At 34.3% G+C, this 26,116-nt stretch overlaps 1 protein-coding gene across 1 annotated transcript in view; it reads right to left on the bottom strand.

Moving 5' to 3' along the window:
- Ret (protein kinase receptor Ret oncogene) overlaps window positions 1–26,116 on the bottom strand; it is a 707,216-nt gene that overhangs the window by 6,981 nt on the left and 674,119 nt on the right. Inside the window, exons 15-17 of the mRNA XM_081728674.1 lie at window positions 10,117–10,246; window positions 7,983–8,184; window positions 7,045–7,226 (exon numbers count right to left, since the gene is read on the bottom strand). Of these exons, the coding sequence (XP_081584800.1) occupies window positions 7,045–7,226; window positions 7,983–8,184; window positions 10,117–10,246 (514 nt within the window). The remainder of the gene's footprint in view (window positions 1–7,044; window positions 7,227–7,982; window positions 8,185–10,116; window positions 10,247–26,116) is intronic.

Below are 26,116 nucleotides of genomic sequence, written 5' to 3'. Positions count from 1 at the left end.
TTCAGCTGTGCAATTAACTATATTGAAATGAATTGGAGGACTTACATGTAGCTAAAGTTTATTTATTTATTTTAGTTCAGTTTAACGTCCAACGATTATGCCCCTTAGGGTAAAGGAGGCGGATGACTAATAAAAGTGAATGATCGTGAAATTAAGTTTTTGTGCTTTCCCACAGGGAATTGTACACAAGATCAGGTGCCCCAAAGGCACACGCACTAGCCATTAGACCAGCGAGAGGGTTAGCTAAAATTTGTGCTTTATAGTCTTATATTCAATTTTGATGTAAAGTTGAGATTGACGTGCAACGTAACGTTTCTGTTATTCCATTTCATTATTTAATAATTGTGTTTTATTTATTCAGATTCAAGTTTTAATATTTTTCAATTCTCTAACCCATTTTTTTGAGTATCAGTGTATTAAGATATGGTTCAATAATAGAGAGCTTATCTCTGATGTGAGGGATCTCTGGCTATGTGAGTTTGTAGTGGAATTTTTTCGGATTCCTCTGTTTCCTCCAACTTTGCTATTTCACTAATTCTTTCATAATTATTCATCTTGTTTAGCCTACAGGGCATAAGCGTAGGATGCAAAACTTTATATTTCATTTCATTTCTAAAAACGGCAGCAAGAAGGTGTATGCACAACAAAATTTACCGTACTTAATATGAACTACGTAAAACACGTAATATATTTTTTTTTATCAAAATGTAAAATCTATAGTGCATAATTCCATTTGATTATATTCAATAAATCGGCCTAATCAAGAGAGATACGTTTCTCAAATATCGATTAATCAAAGCTCATACACACAAACATGCATACAACGAGAGAGGGAGAGAGAATTACAATTTAAACAAAATATACAGTATTTTGCATAGTTCATGATTTTGGTGATTGTTCAATATGCAGACCGATATAATGACATTGGAAGTACGATAAAGCTTAACAAAGAACGTTTCTCTTCCGTTTGAGAGTTGCTACATACAGTATATCTTCATTTTCCAAAATGATACATTTTACTATGTTTCCCGAATGTTACAATAGCTCACAGAGTTCATTAAGCGTGAAATTAAGTTGCGGTTGACGGGATTGCGCACTTTAAAATGAGGGAGGTTGGATATTAAAGAAAATAGTAAACAATCTAAACGTTGCTAGAGGATCTAAATTTTCTAATACACAAAAAAGCCATTTGTTATATCAGTTTAAATTTTGAAAGCCCAAATCATTTAATTTATTTTTAATGTAAATTTTAGTTTCAGCTTTTCTCTGATGCAATAATATTCTAGTTTAAGTGCAAATAGAATAAAGAATTCTTAACTTTTTGAGATTTTGCAGCAATTTTAGCAAGTAACAATGTCCGTTCAAACATTTTGCCCAACAGAAATTTTGAAATCATCTTTGAAAAATAAATAAACTTTAAATATTCATACTTTTTGTTTTCCCATAAGAATTAAATATAACATATCTAAGATTGTTTTCGGAGCAGAAAAGGTATAACGGAAATATCAGTTGTACGCTTTTTCTAATTGTACCTACGCTAAGTAGCGTTGAGCCAGAAGATTTAATCTTATTTTTCTTATCTACTGGTCCCCTACATAAACCTTGCTCACTTTATGACTGTTTCTTTTGTTCAATATTATAAGCATGCTTGACTCCGTTCTTTGATTTCAGATATAGATAAATAGTTATGGCTGACCATCTCAGCCTGCGCCCAATCACTGGCCTCTTATTAGTACTCTCAGTTTGGGAACCATTGTGTTAGGCAATTGCTAAACTGATAAAGCAATGAACTTTTTTGAATATCTTTCATCTTACATTCTTGTTGTTCAGTTAGCGAAGTGAATAAATGCGTTTAATATTTGCCTAAAACACCAGAAAATATACAAATGAAATTTCAACCATTCAAAATGAATTTGGTTTTAATGTTTCCTCTTGTAATAAATTTAAAATCCAAAACTAATATTTATCATCAATTTTAAAATAATAAAGAATTCAAACGAAAAATGAATAACGTAACTGATCATCCTCAATAACAAATAATTTTTGGTAAAGTTTAAAAATCTAAAATTTTAATTTGGCAAACCTGCAAACATTCTCAGCAGTTTGAAATTAGGGTAAAAATTGCGAAAAGTTAATAGTGGTTATATATTATATATGACGTCCTGATCGTAGTATTAATGTTTACTATACACAATAAGGGATGCGCTAGAGAGTATACTGGAAGAAAAAAAGGAGGAACGAGCAAAAGAGGCTGCAATTGATGAACGGTATTACGTATAAAACAAAAAAAATCCTACATGAAGACGAGGTGGTTAACTGAAGCCGTGGTGCATGAAAGCTTGTTGTACTTACCTGCCAACAATTTCAGAATATCTATTATGATAATTACAATAATCTAAAATAATGTTTAAGCAAATTTAACTAAGCCATGCTTCTTATAATCAGAATTTATGATTTAACTCTAAATATTGTTATTCATTAGGAATATTTCTTACTTAATGCTTAATGATACTACATATAGATAGAACTTTAAGAAATAAGTAAATTTGCCTGAGTGTTCGACTCGAAGTCAAATTCTAGTATATTCACTTAATGTAGTATAGCTGGGCCACTAAGGAAAGCAAGGGTAGGGTATCGAAAATGTTTCTTCTTACGTGATCCTGAGTTCGATTCCCGGTGAGAAAGCATTGATATTTTAGTCTATTACAGTGGTATGGGTTTTACTTTAAAATGTAGATTCACATCTCATGTAGCCTTGATGCTGAAAAGGAAAGCTAAACTTAAACAAACAAGCAAACAATCCTTTACTTTAGTTTGAAACATTCTATGGAAAACTGAAATTGTAGAAGCCTCGGTATATACTGAGAGTGGGTCTAAGGATACCACATAAACAATATCTAAGTGGCTGACTTAGTCAATGCAGAGAAAGTCAAAGTTCCTTTGATATACGACACTCCAAATTATTATAAAGATATAAAGAAGACATATACAGTAAACGCATATTAAACGCCTCATGAACAATAATAATAAAAAAACTAAATGACTAACAATACGCAAGGGTTTCATCAGGCTGAAATAATATACCAATCTCAATTCAACGGAGCCTTTTCTACTAGTAACAAAACTCATTCCAAAAATATTTACATAGTACATTTTCGAAGACGATATGATAATAGAACATATTGGATGAAATATTGGATGATAATAACAAGATTTTAGAATATCATGTGAATTTTCAAGAAAACACTAACGATAGTTTTATATGTTCCGAATTACGCGAACAACTTAGAAATGTACTGGGGTGGAGACGCACTTAAGAACACTCAGTAGGAATCGATGGACCTGATTCAAAGTTTTGCACGTAAGAAGATAATAATGGTAGGTTGTAGTAATCCTTATATGGTGCGCATGGGACAACCTGAATATGCCATAGTATTCAAAACATACAGCACTCATCTTAATGGTAGGTGTAAATAATATTGTAAAATATTCTGAAATTTTGGACTCTCGGAAAAACTATTTTCCCTCTTTTTCTGGAAAAATTGGAAAATTAAAAAGTTTTGTTTACACATTATTTTTCTCAGTATGTTCATTTAATGAACTTTTAATATTTAATACTTCCAGCTTCAAATACGACTTTTATAATAGATTCAATGCTTCTAGCCAATATTAATGGAATTGAATGAAACGAGAGGGATTTTTGGATATCAACTTTCAGATCTATGAGTAAATCTACTAAATTAACTCAGTACTAAATCTCCAAAATTACTGATCTAATATTGAGTTAATTTAGTAGAGCCAGGAAATTTTCTAGAAAAAATCTTCTTCTTTTCTAGATTGCAAATAAAATGAGAGTTTGTGAGGTTCGGGCCCTATAAGGGAAAAGTAGCATTAGAAGTTTTGTTGAAGTTTTTTTAGACCTCCGCTACTATACGTAGAGCTTTGAAATTTTGTGTAAATATTCCCCATTTGCCCAAGCCTGACAATAAGACCAAGTTTTATGAAGTGTATCCCCTAACCGAGGAAAAAGACGAACATTTACGTAACTTCATTGGAATCGGACTTGCATCAACAATTATTTGGAAACCAAAAACATTACAATATCTTCTAAATATTTTACATAAACCTTATTCTTTCCGTGCAAAGAACGATCATTCTGCTAATTAATTTATAATTTGGATTAGATATTAAGATTATTATGGAACTTACGGATTGTCCATCCTAATTCAAAGTATTTTCATCATTTACGACACTCTGTGTATGACGAATATTCTGCATTTTACAACTTTTTGATTTATAACTGTAACCGTTGTATACCATCATTTGCTTCCTCACTTTTAAAATCAAATTATATATAAGAAAAAGTATTATAGTAAGAATAAGACTAAGAAAAATATTTTTAAAAGAATGTTTGGCAGTGTATGTGTTCGAAAGAAGATAGAAGTTCACAGTGAATCCCATCCTTCACAGCAATGTATGTATACATGAAACTGCATGCAACCGGAACAGGATATTTTGTAACATTTGCTATTCAAATTTAATTTTCTAACGATTGTGTAACGAAGAAATGCTGCTAAAGAAAATTAAAAACTAACATTTTTCGTTCCCCTCCAAAATTTTCCACTTTTCCCTCGCCTTAGAAAAGAGGTAAAAAAAGAGACATTTTTCAAAACTTTCCATCTCTTTACCACAACATGAAACCATCCTGAGAGGCCAAACACGCAGCTCATCGCGTAGTTGGCATGTCGTACAGTTGATGAACGATTGTTTAAAATATCGCGTCACTCACTGACTATAGATTTTGACATAGATTAGCGATGGTTTTTATCCAGAGATCGTTTATTCCATCATGTCCCACAAACAAGTTATAGGACTTGAGACCTAGCAAGGCATGGCAGAAGGCGTGTATCAAATAAAGTATCATGGCTTGTCCAGATGGTATAAGGACGTACATTATCCTATTGGAAGATGGTGTCTCGTAAACAGCAGAGATAAGGGCGGACGATAGGATTGATGATGTTAAGAATTTACGATTCACCTGTCATATTCCTATTAACGAAGACTAGAGATAAGCGAGGTATAGCTTATTACTACATCCATGTTAAAATGCTATATGCTAAATGTGGGTGCTATATGGTCGCCACACAACATACACAACCGTTACCCTGTTCGATGCAGGGGGATGTGTCTGTTATGGAAACCTTCTGCCTCTCGTCATGTGCATCGATGATCGGTAATTCGGCCTCTCGCAGCTTAGTATACGGCCGTGGCCGAAGTCGCTCAATTGATTAATGGACGCACTAGAGTCATTCTGGCATTGTAGGCACGAAGTCGTTGTTTTCCGAACTATTTAATAATTTTCTTTACTGTCATTACGATTAATCAGTCCTACACGTTAGGAGAATTGCTAGGACCTTCAAATTAAGATCAAGATACCCTCTACAGGCACATTGTGTGATGTGAATTTCATTAGAACCGAATGACGCATACGAGGTATTTCTAATTGCATTTCCACTAATGTGCAAGGAATAACTCACCTACTACTCATTAATATTTCTCACACCAGCTTCTTATGCTCGAATTTATTATGATACTATATCAATCAATAAAATATTTCGATTGAATTAAGCTGAATCATAAATAAGTTTCGCTTTTCATTAGACCTTTATTTTCCTTGCATTAAATAACAAATTATATTAATTTATTGTGTATTCATCATTATTATTCGACTGTATGGCCTTCTTCCATCTTCCAGTTGATCAATTCCTCCTTTGTAAAATGTGATTGGTTTGGAATGGAAGAAATTTTTGACAGCCTGATTCACTTCTTTTCAGAATTTGAAGGTTTTCCCATTCAAAAAGTTTTGTAAGGAGCAGAAAAGGCGGTAGTCTGTCAAGCAAAGTCCAGGGAGTAAGATGGGTATAGTGAAACATACCATACAAGCTTAACAACTTTTTCTGCAGTCGCTGTTGCTAAATGTGGTCGCCCATTTTCCTGTAAAAGGATGATATTTTTTCTATTGAAAAGTGCAGTACGCTTTTAATGAAATTTCTGTTTCACTCTTTTGCAGATGCTGAACGTATGTATCCGCAATAATTGTCAAATTTGACTTCAGCAACTCATGATGAATTATACCTTGACAATTGCACCATATACACAATAAATTCTTTTTTCCATGGATATTTGCTTTCGGATCTGATAGAGATGATAGTTCATCCTTATCAAGATATTACCTTTTGCGGACGATATTGTCATAGATAACCCATTCTTCATCGCCTGTTAAAATCCTGTCTAAAAATATTCTTGATTTTTACCCGTAAGAGGAGACTAGTAGTGATTGACATTCGATCTTCTCTATTCCGTTCACTGAGATTGTGAGATACCCATATTTCTAACTTGCGATTTTCCCTATTTTTTCCAGGTTACGGCAAAAAAGTTGATTGTGATATATTCAACTTTTCTGCTGTATCTCTTGTTGATTTGACATTGATTTTGCTCCAATATTGCTTTTAAAAGGTTGTCGTCAAGGTCGGATAGGCGTCCCGAACTCGATTCGTCTTTCAAGGCCGTATCTCCAGAACAGAATTTGGCAAACCAATTTCTAACTGCCCGAATTATTATTAGTCCTTCATCGTAAACGCTGCATATTTTTTCAGCTGTCGCCTTAGCTCCTTTGCCATGTTTAAATTCCCAAAGCTTCACATGCTAACTTTTCACTCTCCATTTTAGAGGTGAGGAAGAACAGCTTAATTTATCGTACACCACACGAAACAGTAATCTGAAGACCAATTGAACCATTATCTACTTAGTGAAAGCAAAAACTCGTTTGTCCCGGTGACTCATTGTGGGTAAATACGAACAATAGATTCCACCTATCTGCATCAGAAGTTATATATGACTCGACCTAATATTAATGATTTGACACAAATGCACACAAAAATATATACTCACAAAAAGTCGATACTTATTCCTCTAAAATAAAGAAATAAATAAAGAATAGAAGTAAAGAAATAAAGCTTTTCTTATTCTTATGAATCTACTAACCCTCCTCTTCGTTGATCGCTTCTGAAGGAGTAGTGAAGTACGCTCTGTTGTGTACGATACGTGGATTGAGGTCGAGATATTCCACTCCATCCTGCAGCATTCTATCCAATGTTCCTGTTAGTTCCTTGAACGACGGTCTGTTTCCAGGATTTTCGTCCCAGCACTGTCTCATTATCTGGTACCTAGAAATAATTTGTTTTCTTTCAAACTATTTTTTACATAATAATACTCATAATAATCTTCATACCAATGATACTCAACAACAATCATTTACAAAATAATATAGAAAGTTTATTTTTCGAATATTTTAAATAAGCAACAGAAAGAAGAATTGTTATATGCAAAATTTTAAGTAGAACTTTTGAATATCTAGTTGTTTCATAGCATGGACATTATATTGAAAATACAACGTAACAGATGAAAGCTAGAGAAATGGTTTGAATTATAACCTGTTAGTACGCTTCATTTTCGGTGTTCCACAAGGAAATAAAACAAACATTAAAATCAAAGAAATCATAGCGAACAGTACTAAGAGTATCTTTCAGAGTAGTTCAGGTGAACATTATTTTGTAACATATTCTAATATAATTTTAATGCTACAAAATCTTAATGTAGTTATGCTCTAACAGTATGTTATATTCTTGTTACAGTACTTAAGAATGAGTCTTTCAAAATGGTGATATGTTTTAGATATAAATACAGAATTGAGTGAGAATCATGTCAAGGAATATTTAGTCACTGTTTATTCCATATACCAAAACCAGTTTAATATAGACTTCATATCATTGGCAAGGAAAAATCATAATACCTTTGTTAGATTTGTCTCTAAAAGTGTAAATTTGTGTTATGTATCATACATAAAGGAGAAACTAATACCAAATTTGATAAGAATATATTGAAATAAAATAATAACTGGAATTATACTTGGTAGGACTTACAGTTGTTCTGAGCAATTTTCTGGTTTTTCCATTCGGTATCCAGCTTGGAGCAAGTAGTACAGATTGTGGACGGCAACACCAGGATAAGGAGATGCTCCTAGAGTTACTAGTTCCCATAGAAGAACGCCAAAGCTCCAAACGTCTGATTTACATGTGTAAACATGATCAGATAATGATTCGAGTGCCATCCATTTTACAGGAACTGCAATAGAAATGAGAATAGTACGAATTGAAAACTGCTTGTTTTGATACTGTAGTTCTATTTTTGTGCTACTGAGCAAATCACAGTCAGTTATTCCTGAAAATATTTGGATTATACTTTTTAAATGATTGTTTTTAAACACACACACACACACACACACATATATATATATATATATATATATATATAAACACTATCTATCTTCTCATCATCACAAAAGCAAAATTGCATCAGTCGAACGTGAATAAGTAAAATGCATGGGTAGAAACTTGACTACAGGCTGATGCGCTTCTGACGTAGAAAATAATTTTACTGTTTTGAGCTTTCTGTCCATTGATATCCTTTTTGTGTATCTGAATATAATTAGGTAGGAGCAGGAGTGGATGTAGCTGGATTAACATCTTCCATTTCAGAGGGGTCATAAATAATTATCATCGTATACGTATCTTGTGGCTTTGAAGATGAATGGCACACTGATTCAACGCAAGCGACGAAAACATTATGTAGCGGAACCGATAGAAGCGTTGGGGCATATTGAAATTTTAATTTATTATGTTAATAATCGAAGACTGCATAAAGAACAAGCATTAATGATTAAACGTCCATATTTACTTCCGGTAAGATGATACTGTACCCATGCAAGAAGGACAGAAATGCCCTGTCAATATGACGGAAATATTGTTATATGTTGCAATTCAATAGTTTGTTTTCATTATATTTTGTTATATTATATTTTGTTATATTATATTTTGTTATATTATATTACTTTTTTTCTTCGCTGTACCTAATAGCTACAATCTACATAATATATCTGAAGATCGTTTACAAATCTTGGGGTATAAATCTACTCTTACAAGCATTTCTGCCATAATCGTGTAGTTTCAAAGTTACAGGGTATTGAAAGCGTGACGATCCCACGTTAAGCTGTACGTCCACGTCTCATGTAGCCTCACTGCTGAAACGGACGCTAATCTGAAAATCAAATTCAAAATCAATATTACGAGTGCTTTTGCAAAGGACATAAAATCCAATTTGAGAAACAATAAAGTATGTTCACTCGCGTGTTCTAAATGAATTTGTTTTCTAAGCTAGTAAGGAAGGAACAATGACGTCAAATTATTGTACCAGTCTGATTTTCGCTCGAAAAAAATGAAATGAAATCTTTGAGTTTTACGTCCCACGTTTATGCCGGTTAGGCTAAAGGAGGCGGTAATGATGAGTAATGAATGAAATGGTGGAATGAAGAAAGTGGGAGAACCCCGAGAAAACCCACACACGGTGTTTGTCCACCACAAAGTTCACTTGGCGGGGCCTGGGATCGAACCCGGGACCCCTAGCATCAGAGGTGAAAGCTCTACCACTCAACTGGTTTTCGCTCGATTTTATGTATCTCAACAATATGGAAACTCAATTACATGCTGCTGAGAATACGAGAAACCACACATTTTCACAGTTTCTGTGCGTATTACACGTAGAACGCTATGTCCTTCTGGTTGGACGCTTGAACATTATTTCATTGATATAATAAACTATAAATTTGATGTGCGCATGAAGCTTACATATCTGCAGCCGCATTAACATTTCTCTCTTTTACATTTAATTAATGTGCTACATTTTCCCCAAGAGCTCCACATTCTCGAAGTATACAATGAGAAGTGATGATGGGCTATCTTAAATTGATCTAAACCGCACTAGTTGCATTAACTTCTACTCCCTCCTAAACGTGAATTATGAATATTAATAACTGGAAAAATTCTTTATAATAACTACTGTATATTAGAGCATATACATAAAGTTACTTAATATAAGTCAATATTCTTGTTCGCTTGGAATTTACTATAGATGTGCACTGAAAAAGAAGTTTAATCAAAATGTAATTGTAACAATTATAAACTGAGAAATTATTTTGTGACCTATTTGAATGTAACATACCTCTTCCTTTACTTCGTTTCAAGTATGCGTCATCTTCATAGACATCTCGAGTGAGACCAAAATCAGAAATTTTACAAACTTTTCCTTTCGCCAACAGAACATTTCTTGCGGCCAAATCACGATGTACAAGCTGAAAAGAATAATCAGAAGAATTATTATTAATTGAGCATTCTAATTTACGCATTGTACATACAGGGGTCACCAGTGAATCGGACGATTTCTATATAGTAGTGAAATCACAAAAATATGACATGCTATTCATACTTACTTTTAGTACAAAGATACATCTTAGCATTTGCTGAATATAACATTAAGCTTAATTTTTCAAAATGACGTCCTCGACTGGGTGTGCAGAAATAAACTTTTTTCGATTGTCGATGACATGGAAGGAGTGCCATTAACGGCACTGTGTTCACACATAAAATTTGACATTTTTGGGAGAACTCCTTGATTTGCCGAAAATGTCTTGAAGTTTTTCTAAAACACTGATATTTGAATTTTTAAACAATGTTATTTTTTATGGCTGCATTTATATTCATTCAAGTATCCCAAATGTCTAAATAAGCTCTAGTTAAGTATTATTTAGGTTCTATATGCCTTCTGAATTAGCTAATTTTTATCGCATCATTGCGATAAATAGGCAAAAGATGTAGGTTGATGGGTAATATACAAGAATCTTTAGTTAACCCTACAAGAAAAAAAATTTCGAACACTCAGGTTTGGTGATTATGCTAGCAATTAGATGTCACTGTTTCAGGGAAAAATGGATGCAAAGTATCCATTATGGCTCTTGCAATGTGAAAAGTGATCCAGGACTTCCTAATTTCTCACCTTCATAGTGTGAATGCTTACTTTCAACAGGATGGTGCCACAAGCCACACTGCAAGAGACACAAGGGATATTTCACGTTCACTATTATATTGCCTATATGGTTCATTTTCAGTAAAAGTGACATCGAATGCCCAACACAGCACCAGACCTGAATGTGTAGGATATTTAGTGGGGTCATTTGAAGAGTCTTGTCTGTTGCCCATCAGCAAATCACACGAGTGGAAAACTCAAGGTGCTGACACAGGAAGAGATTTCGAAGTCTTGGTACAAACGTTACGTCGCGCTGTGACAGTTTCTCTTGATTTGCTGCTAGGGTCTGCGTGTGTCAAAATTGAGAGTATATTGAGGATATCATTTTGAAGAACAGAAATTAATATTACGTTCAGCACATGCTAAGGTGTATACTTTATAATAAAAGCAAGTGAGTCATTCCAGGTAGTGTTTTCATGATTCCGTTAACATTTAAAAATCGTCCAATTTACTGGCTGACTCTGTAATATAATGTGGGAATTAAAGTAATAATGATACATTTATTGAAACTTATAATTCGGTGACCCTTCGATTTGCTATCAGTGCCCTGAAAAGTTGGTTCCTATAGAAAATCGAATACAGGATTATATATAGAAGAGGAAGCAATATTTGAGCTAATTCAAGTTCCTTACAAATTACTCTTATGCTACAGACGATACTAACATAATAAATTGATTCAGCTAATATTGAGAGACTTCGAATGCTAATAAAGATTATGTGATTATTAATTGATTTAGGATTTGAATTTCTTTATCAGGGATTTAATATTCTTGTGACTTAATGAGCTTTGTAATCATGACAATTTCAATAATTTGAATATTTTCGTCGAGATTCCAGTAATATATTGATTTAAACTACCAGTTAAATTATAGCTAAATAAGTTTACATGAAATATGTATAAAATTTGTTTATATATGCAAACAAGTTCCTTTGAAAGCTCTATCTTAGAATTATAACTTGATTTTTTGAAGTGTAATATGAGAATCATTTCCCAAATGGCAAATAACAATATAGACTGCGGAGAGAAACTCAAAATTATATACTTGGACTAATTTAAAAGAACATTTAAAGCAAAATGTGGAGATAAGGAAAAAACGATGTATGAAGTTTAGTCATGAAATTTTTATCAGTCAAGTGGCTTTTTTTGTTACTTTTATCTCACTGAGTATAATGAAATGAAACAGTTACGGACAAAGTTTAGAAAAGCCACTTGGTGCCAAAACTACTTTACTTACTTTTAATTACTTTTTTTAAGACAAAAGGAAGAGAACTAGATTACACTAGAGAAAAAAATGAGAAGTTGAGAGTTCAACAATCTTCGCGTGTTTTGCTGTGGAAGTAATGTTATCACCAACAATATTTCACAATAAAGAACGTCTATGTTTCATACCAGTATGAGAAGTAGCACTTGTATGAATCCCTCTGCTTTGTACAAACATTTTCTTTCGTCATCGAAAAACATTGTCAGTTTCTCTTTAGCTTTTTCCTCTAACATAGGAGCAGAAGAAAGAACGGATGTCAATTTTTATTGCTTCATGGGAATTCTTACGACTTCTCTCATTGCAACATTTTATAACTCACCATAATTCCCAAATGGTCTTTCTCTTCATAAACGTGCATCCAGAGTATAATGTTTTTGTTGGATCGATAAAGAAGGTTTCTTTTATAATTAATTCAACAAAACGACTCAATGTTTGAAATTACTATTTTATGGTAGGATTAGTGTTGAATCAATCGGTTTGTTTACAAAGTTTTTACTTAGAAAGACAAAATTTCCAACAACTGTCCAAATTGAAAGTAGCTTAAAAATTAAAAATTAAGAGCAAATAATTTCCCAAAAATCAAGTACGGTTGCAAATTTGTAAATTCAATTTCTTGAAATTTCAATTCGTATGTTAGATAGACAAATTCAAGACGATCATTAGTACAAATGTGGTTCCTTAAATTATAGATTGTGAATGATACCTCAATATCCATACACAGTACAGTTATGCTCAACACTACAATAGCCATTTCATTTTTAGAAACTATTACTTTCATAGGCATGCAATAAATATTTAATTCATATTCATGCAATAAGAATAGAGATACATATTAGTTTATGTGATAAGGCTAAAGAAGGTCCACATTTTTTTAGAAAAAAGTTTGAGCTGTTCAGCATTCAAATGATTGCAGATAGGTGGGCATCGATAAAAAATCTGTCCATGCAATTCTATATCAAACTCACATTATTTAGTTCAAGAGAAATATTGTAGGTTCGAACCCAGAACGGAGGACACAATGTATTTCACATTCAATTACTCCACATTCAAACGGTTCCTAAAATCTCCATTCCATTCTTTCTTTAAGGCAATTGCTTTTTATGTCAGGGACATAACCGCTTATATGTCAGTGCCATGCAACTTTATACTATCTCTAGTTTGTTGAACTAACGAACCGTGAGAAACTCATAATATTGACATGACTTAAGTAGCAAGAAAAGTATTATCTTCAGGAAGCATTTACATATTCCATCAGTTTTGTTTACTTTGGCTATGTGGGCAGCCGACGTAGCACTTAAAAGTGAGAGAGAAATCACCACAATTGATCTAAATTACCATATAATCTTGTGACATGCGTGACAGGGGATACAGGAGACAGAAGCACGAAAGACAGAAAGAAAGAGGATATGCTAATAATTGACCAACCAAACATGCATACTGATATAATATTGTGCAAGTATTTCAGACTTGATTTTCTAAAATATCACAGAATAACTATGGTGTTCCTTCCTGTAATGTCGTGAGAATATATTTTTTTCCAGTTGTTTTGTGTCATGTATGAATTTAATGTGCAGTGCAATAATGAAAAGTTTTGCTATTTTTTCCGAATAAGATACAGGACATTACACATATTGCTCAAGTAATCAACTGAGAAAGCCAGATTCTACATGTTTAATAAAAAAACAAAGAAATGGCATAAATGCATTAAGATTTAAATCTTATAGTGAACAACTGTATATTATAAAGAATGCTTTTGGTTTGTTTGTTCTTTAAGTTGAAATTACTCAACCATTTTGAAAATGTCTTTCACCATTGGGAAGGTTTAATATTTCCTCCGAATATCTACAACAGCATCGTCCATAAAAGGAAATTGTGATACAAAGTGCGTTACAGATTTTTCAGAACCAGAAAGATTAGTAGAAACAATTAAATCAATGAGCAAGGAAAATTTCACATAGAAACTAATTTGTACACTCCGCATCAAAAAATTGTGACAGCTAACGCCGTGCAGCTAGGCCACCCAATATACACCTTCTTATCCCATAATCGTGTCTGATAAAGAGACCCCTCTCTATCTCCTCCTTTCTTCTTTCCCATACTAAAATTAGCTAACATCATGAACGCAATTCTAATTTCAAACTACACATATATTAATATCGATAAAATGAAATAACAAAACCGAGACGAAACAAGATTCATAAGTTAATTTAGGGAGAAACTGAAACACACACAATGAAAAATTGAAACCAATGGATGTCTATTACACAGAGGTTCAGAATTGAGGCAGAGAGAGAGAAGAGGAGAAAAGAAGAAAAAGAAAAGCGAGAACAGATAAAAATGTGGAATTTTAAACTTAGTAAGAAAAGAAGCTAACATTATAAAGTTCCGTTACTAGAAACCCAACAGTAATATAGAAATAACGTTTGTTTTTATACTTTCTTCAGGACTGTTCGAATATATAGAAGACCCTTGAAACATTCATTAAGTCACTTTCAGAAAGGATAGCATACTCAATTTCCAGTAGAACTGTAGATCTCACAGACACATCTAAGATAATGTCAACAGTTTAACACAATGATTTGTTTTCGCGTGGTTCGGTTGTAAATTCGGTAGTGTTCATTGGACGTACTGATGGAAACTACATTCTAATAAACCCAGTAGGTTGCGTAGGTCATATCTGCCATTCCAGACTACTAATGCAAAGTGAACAAAAAAGAAGAAAGAAACGAAAAGAAAAAGAAAGAAAGAAAGATAAAATTGAATGAATGCTAGTTTACTGGTAATTTTTTATCAGAAATATCCTATATTAAAAGTCCAAACTGTATCATAATGAAAAGTTACAAATGTTCAAATGGAAAATCACATTGAATTATAAGATGGAAACTTGTCCTAAATAACCAAAGATGTTGCCATTTTCTAGTCTTTTCCGAAGATTTATCTGTTCCGAACATCCAGCATGACTTCCACCTCTTGCGAATATAACGTTGTAATTTGCACAGATAGAATGAACACGCTAGAGCTCAAACGGATCATAGTGTCAGTCGGATGATGTTGGTTAGCTTATGGACCACCACTGGGTCGACTATTCAAACCCGTAGTGACCTGGTGATTCGACTGAGACTCGGTAACCCAGATGATAAAAAATATATTTTGCTTATTCCGTTGCGTTTAAACAGTATTTCTTTCAGAGATGACCAGAACTGGAGATGTTGTTCCCAGAGCACGATAAACTTGACGCTGAAGTTGGCAGTTAATTACATTTTCCAGACCAGGTCTGTCGGTCTCTTGCTTCGTTTTAACTTTGGAACACGCACACGCACGTGAAGTGCGTGTGTATGTGGGAGAGAGGGGGAGAAGCAAAAAATGTAACGAAAGGATAGCGAAACGTCAAGAAAGAAAGAAAGAAAGAAAGAGAGAAAGAGAGAGAGAGACGAATGTAACTATGAAACATACTTATCATTACAGTGTATGATGAAGAACGCACACACTGTTTATTCGGATTCTCGTCATGGATGCTTTGTAAGTTCTCCAATAGAAGATAAATCTCTGTTTGCAGCCATTATTTTATGCGAAAAAGTTATATTACCTGACGAGGAATCGAGCCGAGATTTTACGCTTGGAAGTCTGGTACTTTACCACTACACCACCAATTGCTTTACCCAAACTTTGTCCAACAAATGCTGTAATATTTCTTTCTGAGAACGATAAGACGAAAAGTGTTTACTGCAGATTAATGAAGGGTTTCGAATGTCCTGGTAAATCCCTTGCCCGTTCCCAACCAAAATTCGTAAATCGTCTCTATCATGATAAAGGTGTTTGCTTCCACATTTTGAAGCATTGCACATCTATTATGAGAAATCGATTCTCCACTATCACTTTGTAAAAAATGCAACTTTTTCGTGAACAGGATTCGAACCTATGATGGACAGCTGTATTAATCGCAACTCCATTACGTTACCGCTGCACTATCCTGCCACCTGAAACTAGAAGCCAAATATTACTTTAGCTTTGATCATTGGAACGACCAAGCTTCTTCCTGTAAGATTATTTGCACCTAAGTGCACAACGAAATTCATTTATTCGACGGCCTTTAGAGAAATTAGTGCCCACTAACAAAGGAAATCACATTCAATCCAGGAAACAATACAGAAAGAATACTTATTATGCAGTTATTTCGCTGTGCAAGTTCAAAAGTACGCGAATAATAATAATAATAATAATAATAATAATAATAATAATAATAATAATAATAACCTATATTATAAAATTGAACGTGATTGTGACTTACAGTCTCTTGAACCACCCGACCCATCTCGATCAAATATTCAACATTGATAATGTTCGGACCTGTGAGTATTTTTATCTATTCGTTTTGATGGTGTTACTTAGGGGAGAGGGAGGATGGAAAAATATGAAAAATAAACAAAACAATAAGTCTTGAATCAAACGACCAATCTGGATGAAATTTTCAATATAGATTACGTTTGTGCATGAAATGCTTTTACAAAACTCAATGTAAATAAAAATACAAATGACTATGTTAATGAGTTAATAAGTCTTGAACCACTGGACAGATCTGCATCAAATTTTCAACATGGATGAAGTTCAAGCCTGGAGTGGTTTTCATCATATCACTTTGACGGTAAAACTTAGGGGAGGGGAGGGGAGGGGAAAGACATATAAAAATAAATAAAACTTAATAACTCTTGAACCACGCGACCTATCTCGATCAAACTTTTAACATAGATGAGGTTCGGGCCTGATATGGTTTTTATTATTTCACTTTGACGCTAGAACTTAGAGAAGGGGAATTGATAAAGGAGATATATAAACATAAAAAATTTAATAAGTTTTGAACCACCGTACCAATCTAGATAAAATTTTCAACCTAGATGAAGTTCGAAACCGAGATGGTTTTCCTCATATCATTTTGATGGTGTAACTCAAGGAAGGGGGAAGGATAGCAACATTTAAAAGAGAACGAAAAATGACAGATGTTAGTATCGGATCTATACGTTTTGGAGTCGTTGAAATGAACAGTGACATATCTGATGCCGTTTAAATCCAAATTCAGCCCGCAACATGGAGGAGGGGCAGACATAAAAATGATAAAAATAACCAATATCATTGTGGAATTCATATTTTTATGGGTGTCTGAGATGAACAAGGACATTGAAGATGCCGTGCTCCGCAACATGGGAAGGGGAGGGGATATATGAAACTCATCGAAAATGACCGATATCAAAGAGCGCTTTAGATAAGAGGAAAAGTGACTGAATTACGGAACATATTATTTTTCGCAATTTAGCCCAGCAAAGCGGCCAATTGATGCTAATAATAATAATAATAATAATAATAATAATAATAATAATAATAATAATAATAATAATAATAATAATAATAATAATAATAATATCATTATTATTATTCGCGTACTTTTGAACTTGCAGGGCGAAATTAATTCATAAATGTTTTTATTTTTGTAATTTTTCCTGGATTGTATGTTATTTCCTTTATTAGTGGGTACTAATTTCTCTCTAGGTTGTAAAACAAATGAATTTCGTTGTGGACTTAGGTGCAAATAACCTTACAGGAAGAAGCTTGATCGTTTTAATAATCAAGGTTGACGTAAGTAATATTTGGCTTCTAGTTTCATGTGGTAGGATAGTGTAGCGGTAACGTAATGGACTTATGATTAATAAAACTGTCTAGCATATGTTCCATTTCTGGTTGCATTTTTTACAAAGTGGTAGTGAAGAATCAATTTCTCATATTCGACATGCAATGCTTAAAAATGTGGAAGCAAATACCTTTATCATGATAGAGACGATTTACGAATGTTGGTTGGGAAAGGGCAAGGGATTTACTAAGACATTCGAAACCCTTCATTGATCTGCAGTGAACACTTTTCGTCTTATCATTCTCAAAAAGAAATATTACAGCATTTGTTGGACAAAGTTTGGGTAAAGCAATCGGTGGTGTAGTGGTAAAGTACCAGACTTCCAAGCGGAATATCTCGGCTCGATTCCTCGTCAGGTAATATAACTTTTTCGCATAAAATAATGGCTGCAAACAGAGATTTATCTTCTGTTGGAGAACTTACAAAGCATCCATGGCGAGAATTCGAGCAAACAGTGTGTGCGTTCTTCATCATACACTGTAATGATAAGTATGTTTCATAGTTATATTCGTCTCTCTCTCTCTCTCTCTTTCTTGACGTTTCCCTATCCTGTCGTTGCATTTTTCACTTCTCTCCCTCTCTCTCACATACACACGCACTTTACGTGCGTGTGCGTGTTCTAAAGTTAAAACGAAGCAAGAGACCGATAGACCTGGTCTGGAAAATGTAATTGGTCAATGTTCCGTTAAGGGGGTCCAGTGTCCTTGACACCACTTCTTTCTATTGATTTTCGTTTGATTGCATGATATAACGTTATATTAGATTCTATTAGGTTAGGTTACGTTAGGGTAGGTTAGGTTAGCTTAAGAGGTCCAGTGTAGTTTTGGACCTCTTTAACGGAACATGGACCATGTAATTAACTCGCCACTTCAGCGTCGAGTTTTTCGTGTTCTGGGAATAACATCTCTAGTCCTGGTCATCTCTGAAAGAAATACTGTTTAAACGCAACGGAATAAACAAAATATCTTTTTTATCATCTTTAGATAACAATAACAGTAATAATAATAATAATAATAATAATAATAATAATAATAATAATAATAATAATAATAATAATAATAATAATAATAGTAGGAACGGGTTAGAAGGCCGCAGGGGTTGGTTAGGTTCTGTTCAATTGCCCAACTATTTCTGTACATTTTACATGACCAACTTCAAACAACTGGCTAGAGTAGCTCACGAATACTGAAACTGTTGGGTTTGGCGTAGATACTGCCGGCTTTTCTTCTTTTGAAATTAGAAGTTACGATGAGGTAGAATAGTAGTAAAGTAAATCGGAATCAGTTAAAAACGATGAGGTAGCCCCAACTTGAAGAACGTTTCGTGATATTTTCCTCATTGACGAAGGTCTATATAACTTGTTTTTGAGTTAAAGAAGGAAATCTCGAGTAAGTCATTGTGACACTCATAAGGAAAGTCTTCTTATACGAGCATTAGTATATTGTAGTCTTACATGCAACGACTTTAACTAGCTAAAAATTTAGATGAAAGATGAAGTGACGCTGTAGGTAAGTGGTAAGCGTATTGAACTTCTATTCTGCAGAACCGGGTTCGAATCTGAGCCAGGTTGAAACTTTTTGAAATGTTTCAATTTCAATTTCAATAGATACTCAGTGTGACATGTAAGATCTTCTTTCCTCCAGAAAGACACAGGTGTTGGAATGAGGAGAATTAATATATGGTCTTTTTTGGAAAACACAATCCGAACCATAGAGATTCATCTTAGAATGGAGAACTGTTTCGTTAGTCACCTACTTTACAATTTACCTGCATAAACATCTGAATCAAGGCTACCAACTGCTGTCAGTGCCCAGAAATGTTACGTGTAAGTTGGGTTGCATCTGTCTAGGCGTTCCCACAACTGCAAATGACTTGGACCTAAGTAATGGAATTATAACACTCAAGTGTCCAGGTACTTATGTGAGTGATTGTACATGTTCTTTCCACCTTATTACTTTAACGTAAGTAGAATAATATATACTGCGTACATCTGTTTCTTAAAAATAAGTCTATCTTTGCAAAACGATAATAGATGTTTCGTCTAAATTTTTTAAATAGTTAACTACACAAACTAGGTCAGATCACAAATTTTCATGTATTCATTCACGATGTTACATAACGCAGTAATTATAGCACTAAGAGACGAGGTGAGTGAAAAATATAGTAACAAGACATCTCACAAGTGTCATAGCCCTCTTTGTGTTTGAATTTCCCATCAAACTGCAGTAGATTACTCCATCGGCGCAAATCTGTCTTCAACATTGGGGGGGGGGGGGACGGGAAAGACCCTTCCCATATTTTATATATATATATATATATATATATATATATATATATATATATATATATATATATATATATATATAAGCGATGTTCAAAATATTTATGAAGTTGAAAAAAATGCTGTGAAGGATCAGGGGAGCAGAATTGTCTTCAGTGGCGTATTGAGGAGTCTATCGGGCTCAAGCCTCTCCGAAATAAATTTGTTGGTTTCTCGCATTCCCTGTACAACAATAATCTTTCTTACCATTTCTAAGAATGTCATTGAGTTTGCATTTTCTTATGCCCTTTGTTCAGAAATAATACTGATAATACTGTACGAATATGTGTCAAGTTTCATTCCATGTAAGAACTGCGTCCTTTTGTTCTTTCTTCCCTCCTTTCTACTTTTCTGTTTCCTTTTCTTGACGTTACTTTCTTTCATTTCACCTATCATACTTTATCAACCGTTGTCAGTTGTGATTCAAGTCGGCCGTCATCAGTAACAGCAAAACTAAGAGGAGTTGATAAGAGAAACTGGTGTTCCACACCAACTTGCGCGGATATCAACATGACAAGACTTTAGTTATTATAACATAGGAAAAATTATGTCGTTTAGTTATTTTTAAAAGAAGGAAATATTTGAATTAAAGAAAATCAAAACGGGGGAATAATTAGCCCGGGAAATTAGGAAGGCCAAGAGGATGCTTCCTCTTTCTTGCATGAATAGAATAAAGGGTAGATTCACTCCTAAAGTTTTGTATCATATCATATAGGATTTATCGGTCTGCAATTTTTGCCATTATAACTTCAATTTATGCATAAATTAAAATATATTTAACTCTCAAACACAGATGGGCAATTGCCCACTTCCTTCCTTCTGTTGGGCATATCTCCTCGAAACAAAATCCTAAATACGCCTTATTCTAGAGAAGGAAGATGAAACTCATATTACGGTAGATGAATCTGATCAACTGTTGTAGAGTATATTATATATTAAGCGATGTAGATGAAGTAGTAGTACATATCAGTATTACAAATCACCACCGTGAAAACATTCTGAAATCTGAATATATGCATATTTATAATTGGTATGTTTCTAATTAGGTATCCACAAAGATTCACGTTAATTTTTTAATAATAATATAATTATACAAATAATGACTTCCTCAAAACTATGAAGAAAGAATATCAATTATGTATGACGCAACAATAATTTTTGAGCAAAATGATGATAATCTCAATAATATTACAAGAATCGTTACAGAAATCTGACGCATGTCATATACTCTTTAGTTAACAGATGTAACCTTAAGATTATGGAGAAAAATATTCCAGCATTGAATTCTTTTCTTTGCTTACAAAGCAAAGAAAAATTGCGACACGCGGAAATACGTAGGAACAAATCATGGTTCGAAGTAGCAGAGAAGAGAAAACAAGTAAAATTATGTTGGCTACAAAATGCGAACGAAATAACTAGTACACAAAATTTCGTAGATATCAGGCGGGAAACTTCCAAAACTTTTAGAACAAAGAAACGCGATTTTTTGAAATCTAAAATTTAGGAACTTGAAGATAATAGTAAAAATAAAAACATTCGGGACATGTATAACGGGATCAACGAATTTAAGGAAGGCTATCAACCTCGTGCTTATATTAAAGAAAGCTGATGGAACAGGTTTTACTGATACAAATAGCATTTTATATAGATGGAAAGATTTCTTTGAAGATTTGCTTAACACGCAGTCAAAAACTAATGTGCGTGGAGAAAGGGATATACTCACGGCAGAACCGTATATTCCAGAACCCAACCGAATAGAAGTAGAAATTGCTATAAAGAAATTAAAGAAACACAAATTTCCAGGTGTAAACGAAATTCCGGCTGAGTTAATTTTAGCTGGAGGCGAAAATTGTGGAACAAGATACACAAACTCATTTTCCTTATCTGCGACAAACAAGAATTGACACAAGAATGGAAAGAATTAATCATTGTTCCAATCCACCAGAAAGGCGACAAAACTGACTGTAATAATTATTGAGGCATCTCTCTTCTCTCAACATCCTATAAAATCCTTTCAAACATTTTATTAGCAAGATTGACCCCATACGCAGATGAAATTATTGGAGACTATCAGTGTGGATTTAGACGAAATCGATCAACTATCGACCAAATATTTAGCATTCGACAAATACTCTTAAAGAAGTGGGAATACAGTAGCCCGTACAGCAATTATTTATTGACTTTAGAAAGGCTTACGACTCGGTTAGGAGAGAAACATTGTACAACGTTCTTACAGAATTTGGAATACCGAAAAAGCTAATTAGGTCAATTAAGGCATGTTTAAATGAATCCCAATGTAAAGTCCGGGTAGGAAAATTTTTGGCCACGAGCTTTCACGTCAAGAATGGCCTGAAACAAGGAGATGCGTTGTCGCCATTATTATTCAACCTTGTCCTGGAATACGCTATAAGGAAAATCAAAGATAGCAACCAGAGCCTAGAGCTGAACGGTGTTCACGAGCACTAGCGTGCGCAGGACATTAGGAATGTGCGTGCCAGATCTAAAGTACCACTATATGGAATGTCGTCCTCCCCCCTTTCCCCTAAAAAACGATAGCGTCATTGCACCCGACGCTGCATCGGTGACGCACGGCACACATGCAGACGGGAAATAATTTACACGTAATCTCTTCAGTTTGTAATAATTCTACATTAAAAAGTTTGTCTAATTGGGGTGCCAAGGCACCCATGGCACCCACGTTGCGCACGCCTATGTTCACGAGGTTATGCGTACGCTGATGATATAAATTTAATAAATGATAGGAGAACAATAGAAAGAAACGCAGAGGTCTTATTAAACGCTTGCAGGAACAAGGGTTTAGAAGTAAATACAGATAAAACTAAATACATGGAAGTACGTTGGGACCGTAATACTTCAAATTATGAATGCGTTAAAACATTAAATAATACTTTTGATAGAGTGGATACTTTCAAATATCTAGGATCAATATTAACAGACGAAAATCCTATTCACGAAGAAATTAAATGTCGACTAAAAACAGCGAATTCGTGTTATTATTCAGTTCAAACTCTCTTGTCGTCGCGAATTCTGTCGAAGAATTCGAAGCTTAATATATATAAAACGATAATCATACCTGTTGTTCTGTATGGTTTCGAAACATGGTCGCTTACTCTCAGAGAAGAACACAGACTGAAAGTATTTGAGAACAAGATGCTCAGACGAATATTTGGATCCAAGAGGAACGGGAAATGAGGAATGGTGGAATCTTCATAACGAGGAACTACGTAAATTATACGGCTTATCAAACATTGTTAGGGTCATCAAGTCTAGGAGGCTTAAGTGGGCAGGACATATAGCCAGGATGGAAGAAAGTAGGAACGCTTTCAAAGTGTTAGCGGTAAGACCAATCGGAAACGACCATTAGGAAGACCTAGGCGCAGATGGGAAGACAATATTAAGATGTATCTCGCAAAAATAGGGATACAAAGTAGAAACTGGATCCAGTTGGCTAAGGATAGAAGTCAGGGGGGAGCTTTTGTGAACGCGGCATTGAACCTCCGGGTTCCATAGTGTATAGAGTTAGTTACTGGAACTGAAGAAGGTAATTCTGTAAGATGTTCGTTTTGTTCGTGGAAGCGGAACAGAGAAAACAGATTTACAAGTGCCAGATGCAGGAGATCAAACTCTGGAGAGGAGACTCAATGTTGTTGCCCAAAACCAATGCCCAAAACCAATGTTGTTTGATAAGTTATTTCTACTAAATATGTTTTTGAAGTTAGATATTTAGTTAGAAGTTTTTAGTAGACATTTTTCGTAACTATACCTATTATTATAGACATGTAATTACGTAAAATATGTAAGTACCATTTGGATACTTACTATTTTATGTAATATTAAAGTTTGTTTTAAATATCAACGTTTGTTTTCATTATAACCCGATTTTAGCAACAAACAGAAAAAACGATCTCTCAATCCGTGCGCGGGCATTACTGTATCATTTCTAGCGCGAGTAACGCAGGGTTAAAAATGGAGAAGCCAAGAGAAACAAATTTCATCTCACTTTCCTTTGTAGCAGTCGGACACAAATCATCACACTTATCTGTTAAAAGCACTTTTCAAATCGGATTATTGGGAGAGCCTCCAGTTCCAATGTTGGGGGGGGGGGCATGTCTCCTAATTTCCCCGGAATTTGTGCCTGTAACTACAGATGAGATAACTTTCCAGCATGAGGAGAGGGGCATATCCTCCACTGGCATTTATTGCAATTTGTGCCCAAGTAGCGGAAGTGAAATTAATACATATTGATGAGACTACTAAACTCACTACAGCACGAAGTTCAGTTTGAAACACTACAGAATAGGATTATTTTTTAAAAAATGGAAAAGCCGAGAGAAATCAATTTCATCTTACATTCGTTGTGGCAGTCGGACACAAATCATCACACTTATCCCAAAAAGCACTTTTTAAGTCAGATTATTGGGGGACAGTCTCCCCCAGTTCAAAGATTGGAGGGACATGTCCCCCTCTTCCTCCCCGGGATTTGCGCCAGTGGGTTACACAGCCATTCCTCGCAATGGTAGTTGGAAGACTTTTGCACTGATAGAAACACGGTAAAATGTAGAAGTGCGTAATGTGATTAGATTTTTGTGTCTAAAACACAGTAGCAGAAATTCACCATCAGTATGTTAAGACGTGCGATGCTATGCCAGAGAAACAAGAGTAAGATTCGGTGCACTGAGCTCTATAACGGTAAAAGAGATATACAAAATTAACAACAAACTGATCGGCCACGCATAGAAACATCTTTCCAATCTGGAATGATCTTCAAATGGTTGAAAAAGGATTGGGTGGTAAACGATTAACAAGTGACAAGGAAGTTCATCAAGCAGTAATGAACTTATGACATGACATATTATTCTCTGTGCCTTGGAGTATGGTTCGATAGACCTTGTGATTATATTAAAAAGTAATTTGTGCAAGTGTCTTATCAGTGTATGTAATCATATCTACCCATGGAATAATGTATCCATGACAGCGCGTTACTTTACTTCTTGATTCATTTCCATGTCTTAAGGGCCAGTGACAGAAGGTAATAACACTACATACATTTGATCACTTGAATCGATCTACTAAGTCCGGCTTCCGTATCTTCTAGTGAGTACGACACCCGCTTTATTACATTCTCCTGCAAGCGATCCTCATAACTAATTTCCGGTTTGTATTAAGCTTTTTGATTAATGCTGCTTATCACTTATAGTTTGTATATGTGTAAGCTTATGTTGGAATAGGAATATGAGTCTAATAATAAGTAGGGAAATAAAAACAGATCTTTCAAAATAATCTTTAAAATATATAGTTGCCAATAAGATCTTAATTATATTTGCTTTAACCTCTCTATACAGGTGTTCTTTTGTGAATCCCAGATTAAGAAACCACATATTAGAGAAAACATAAAAATCTTTCACGTTTTACTTCAAAACGTCTAGCTACTTTCAAACTCATCGGTGTGAAAATACATACAGCATCCTATTATTTACCCTCTCTGATGCTTCTATGTGTTTGATCGAATTGTGTAATCAATTTGTGGATGTCCATAAACTCTTCAAAATTAGAATCAAAAACAAATTTGGAACCAATTACGTCCATTTTCGTTTCCAATGGTCGCATAATGGCAACGTGTGGTTTGAAGTTCATGCAACCAATCCCTCGAATTACACACCTACTGTCCATTAAGTTACCGTAAAATAACTCTAAGAATGATCACAGAAATGGCCCTATATTTCAGTAGTAAAAGAGAGACTAGCATAATACATTATATATTACGTTACTTTCAGAGGGCAACATATGTATCATGGGGACGACACTGCAAAAGTCTTTCTTTTGCAAAAATTAAAAAAAAAAAAAAAAAACAATTGT

The sequence above is a fragment of the Thermobia domestica genome, chromosome 10 (assembly GCF_964235325.1).
Source record: "Thermobia domestica chromosome 10, izTheDome1.hap1.1, whole genome shotgun sequence".
Classification (NCBI taxonomy): domain Eukaryota; kingdom Metazoa; phylum Arthropoda; class Insecta; order Zygentoma; family Lepismatidae; genus Thermobia; species Thermobia domestica.
Note: the sequence above shows the minus strand (reverse complement) of the source record. Positions and strands in the feature narration are given on the sequence as shown.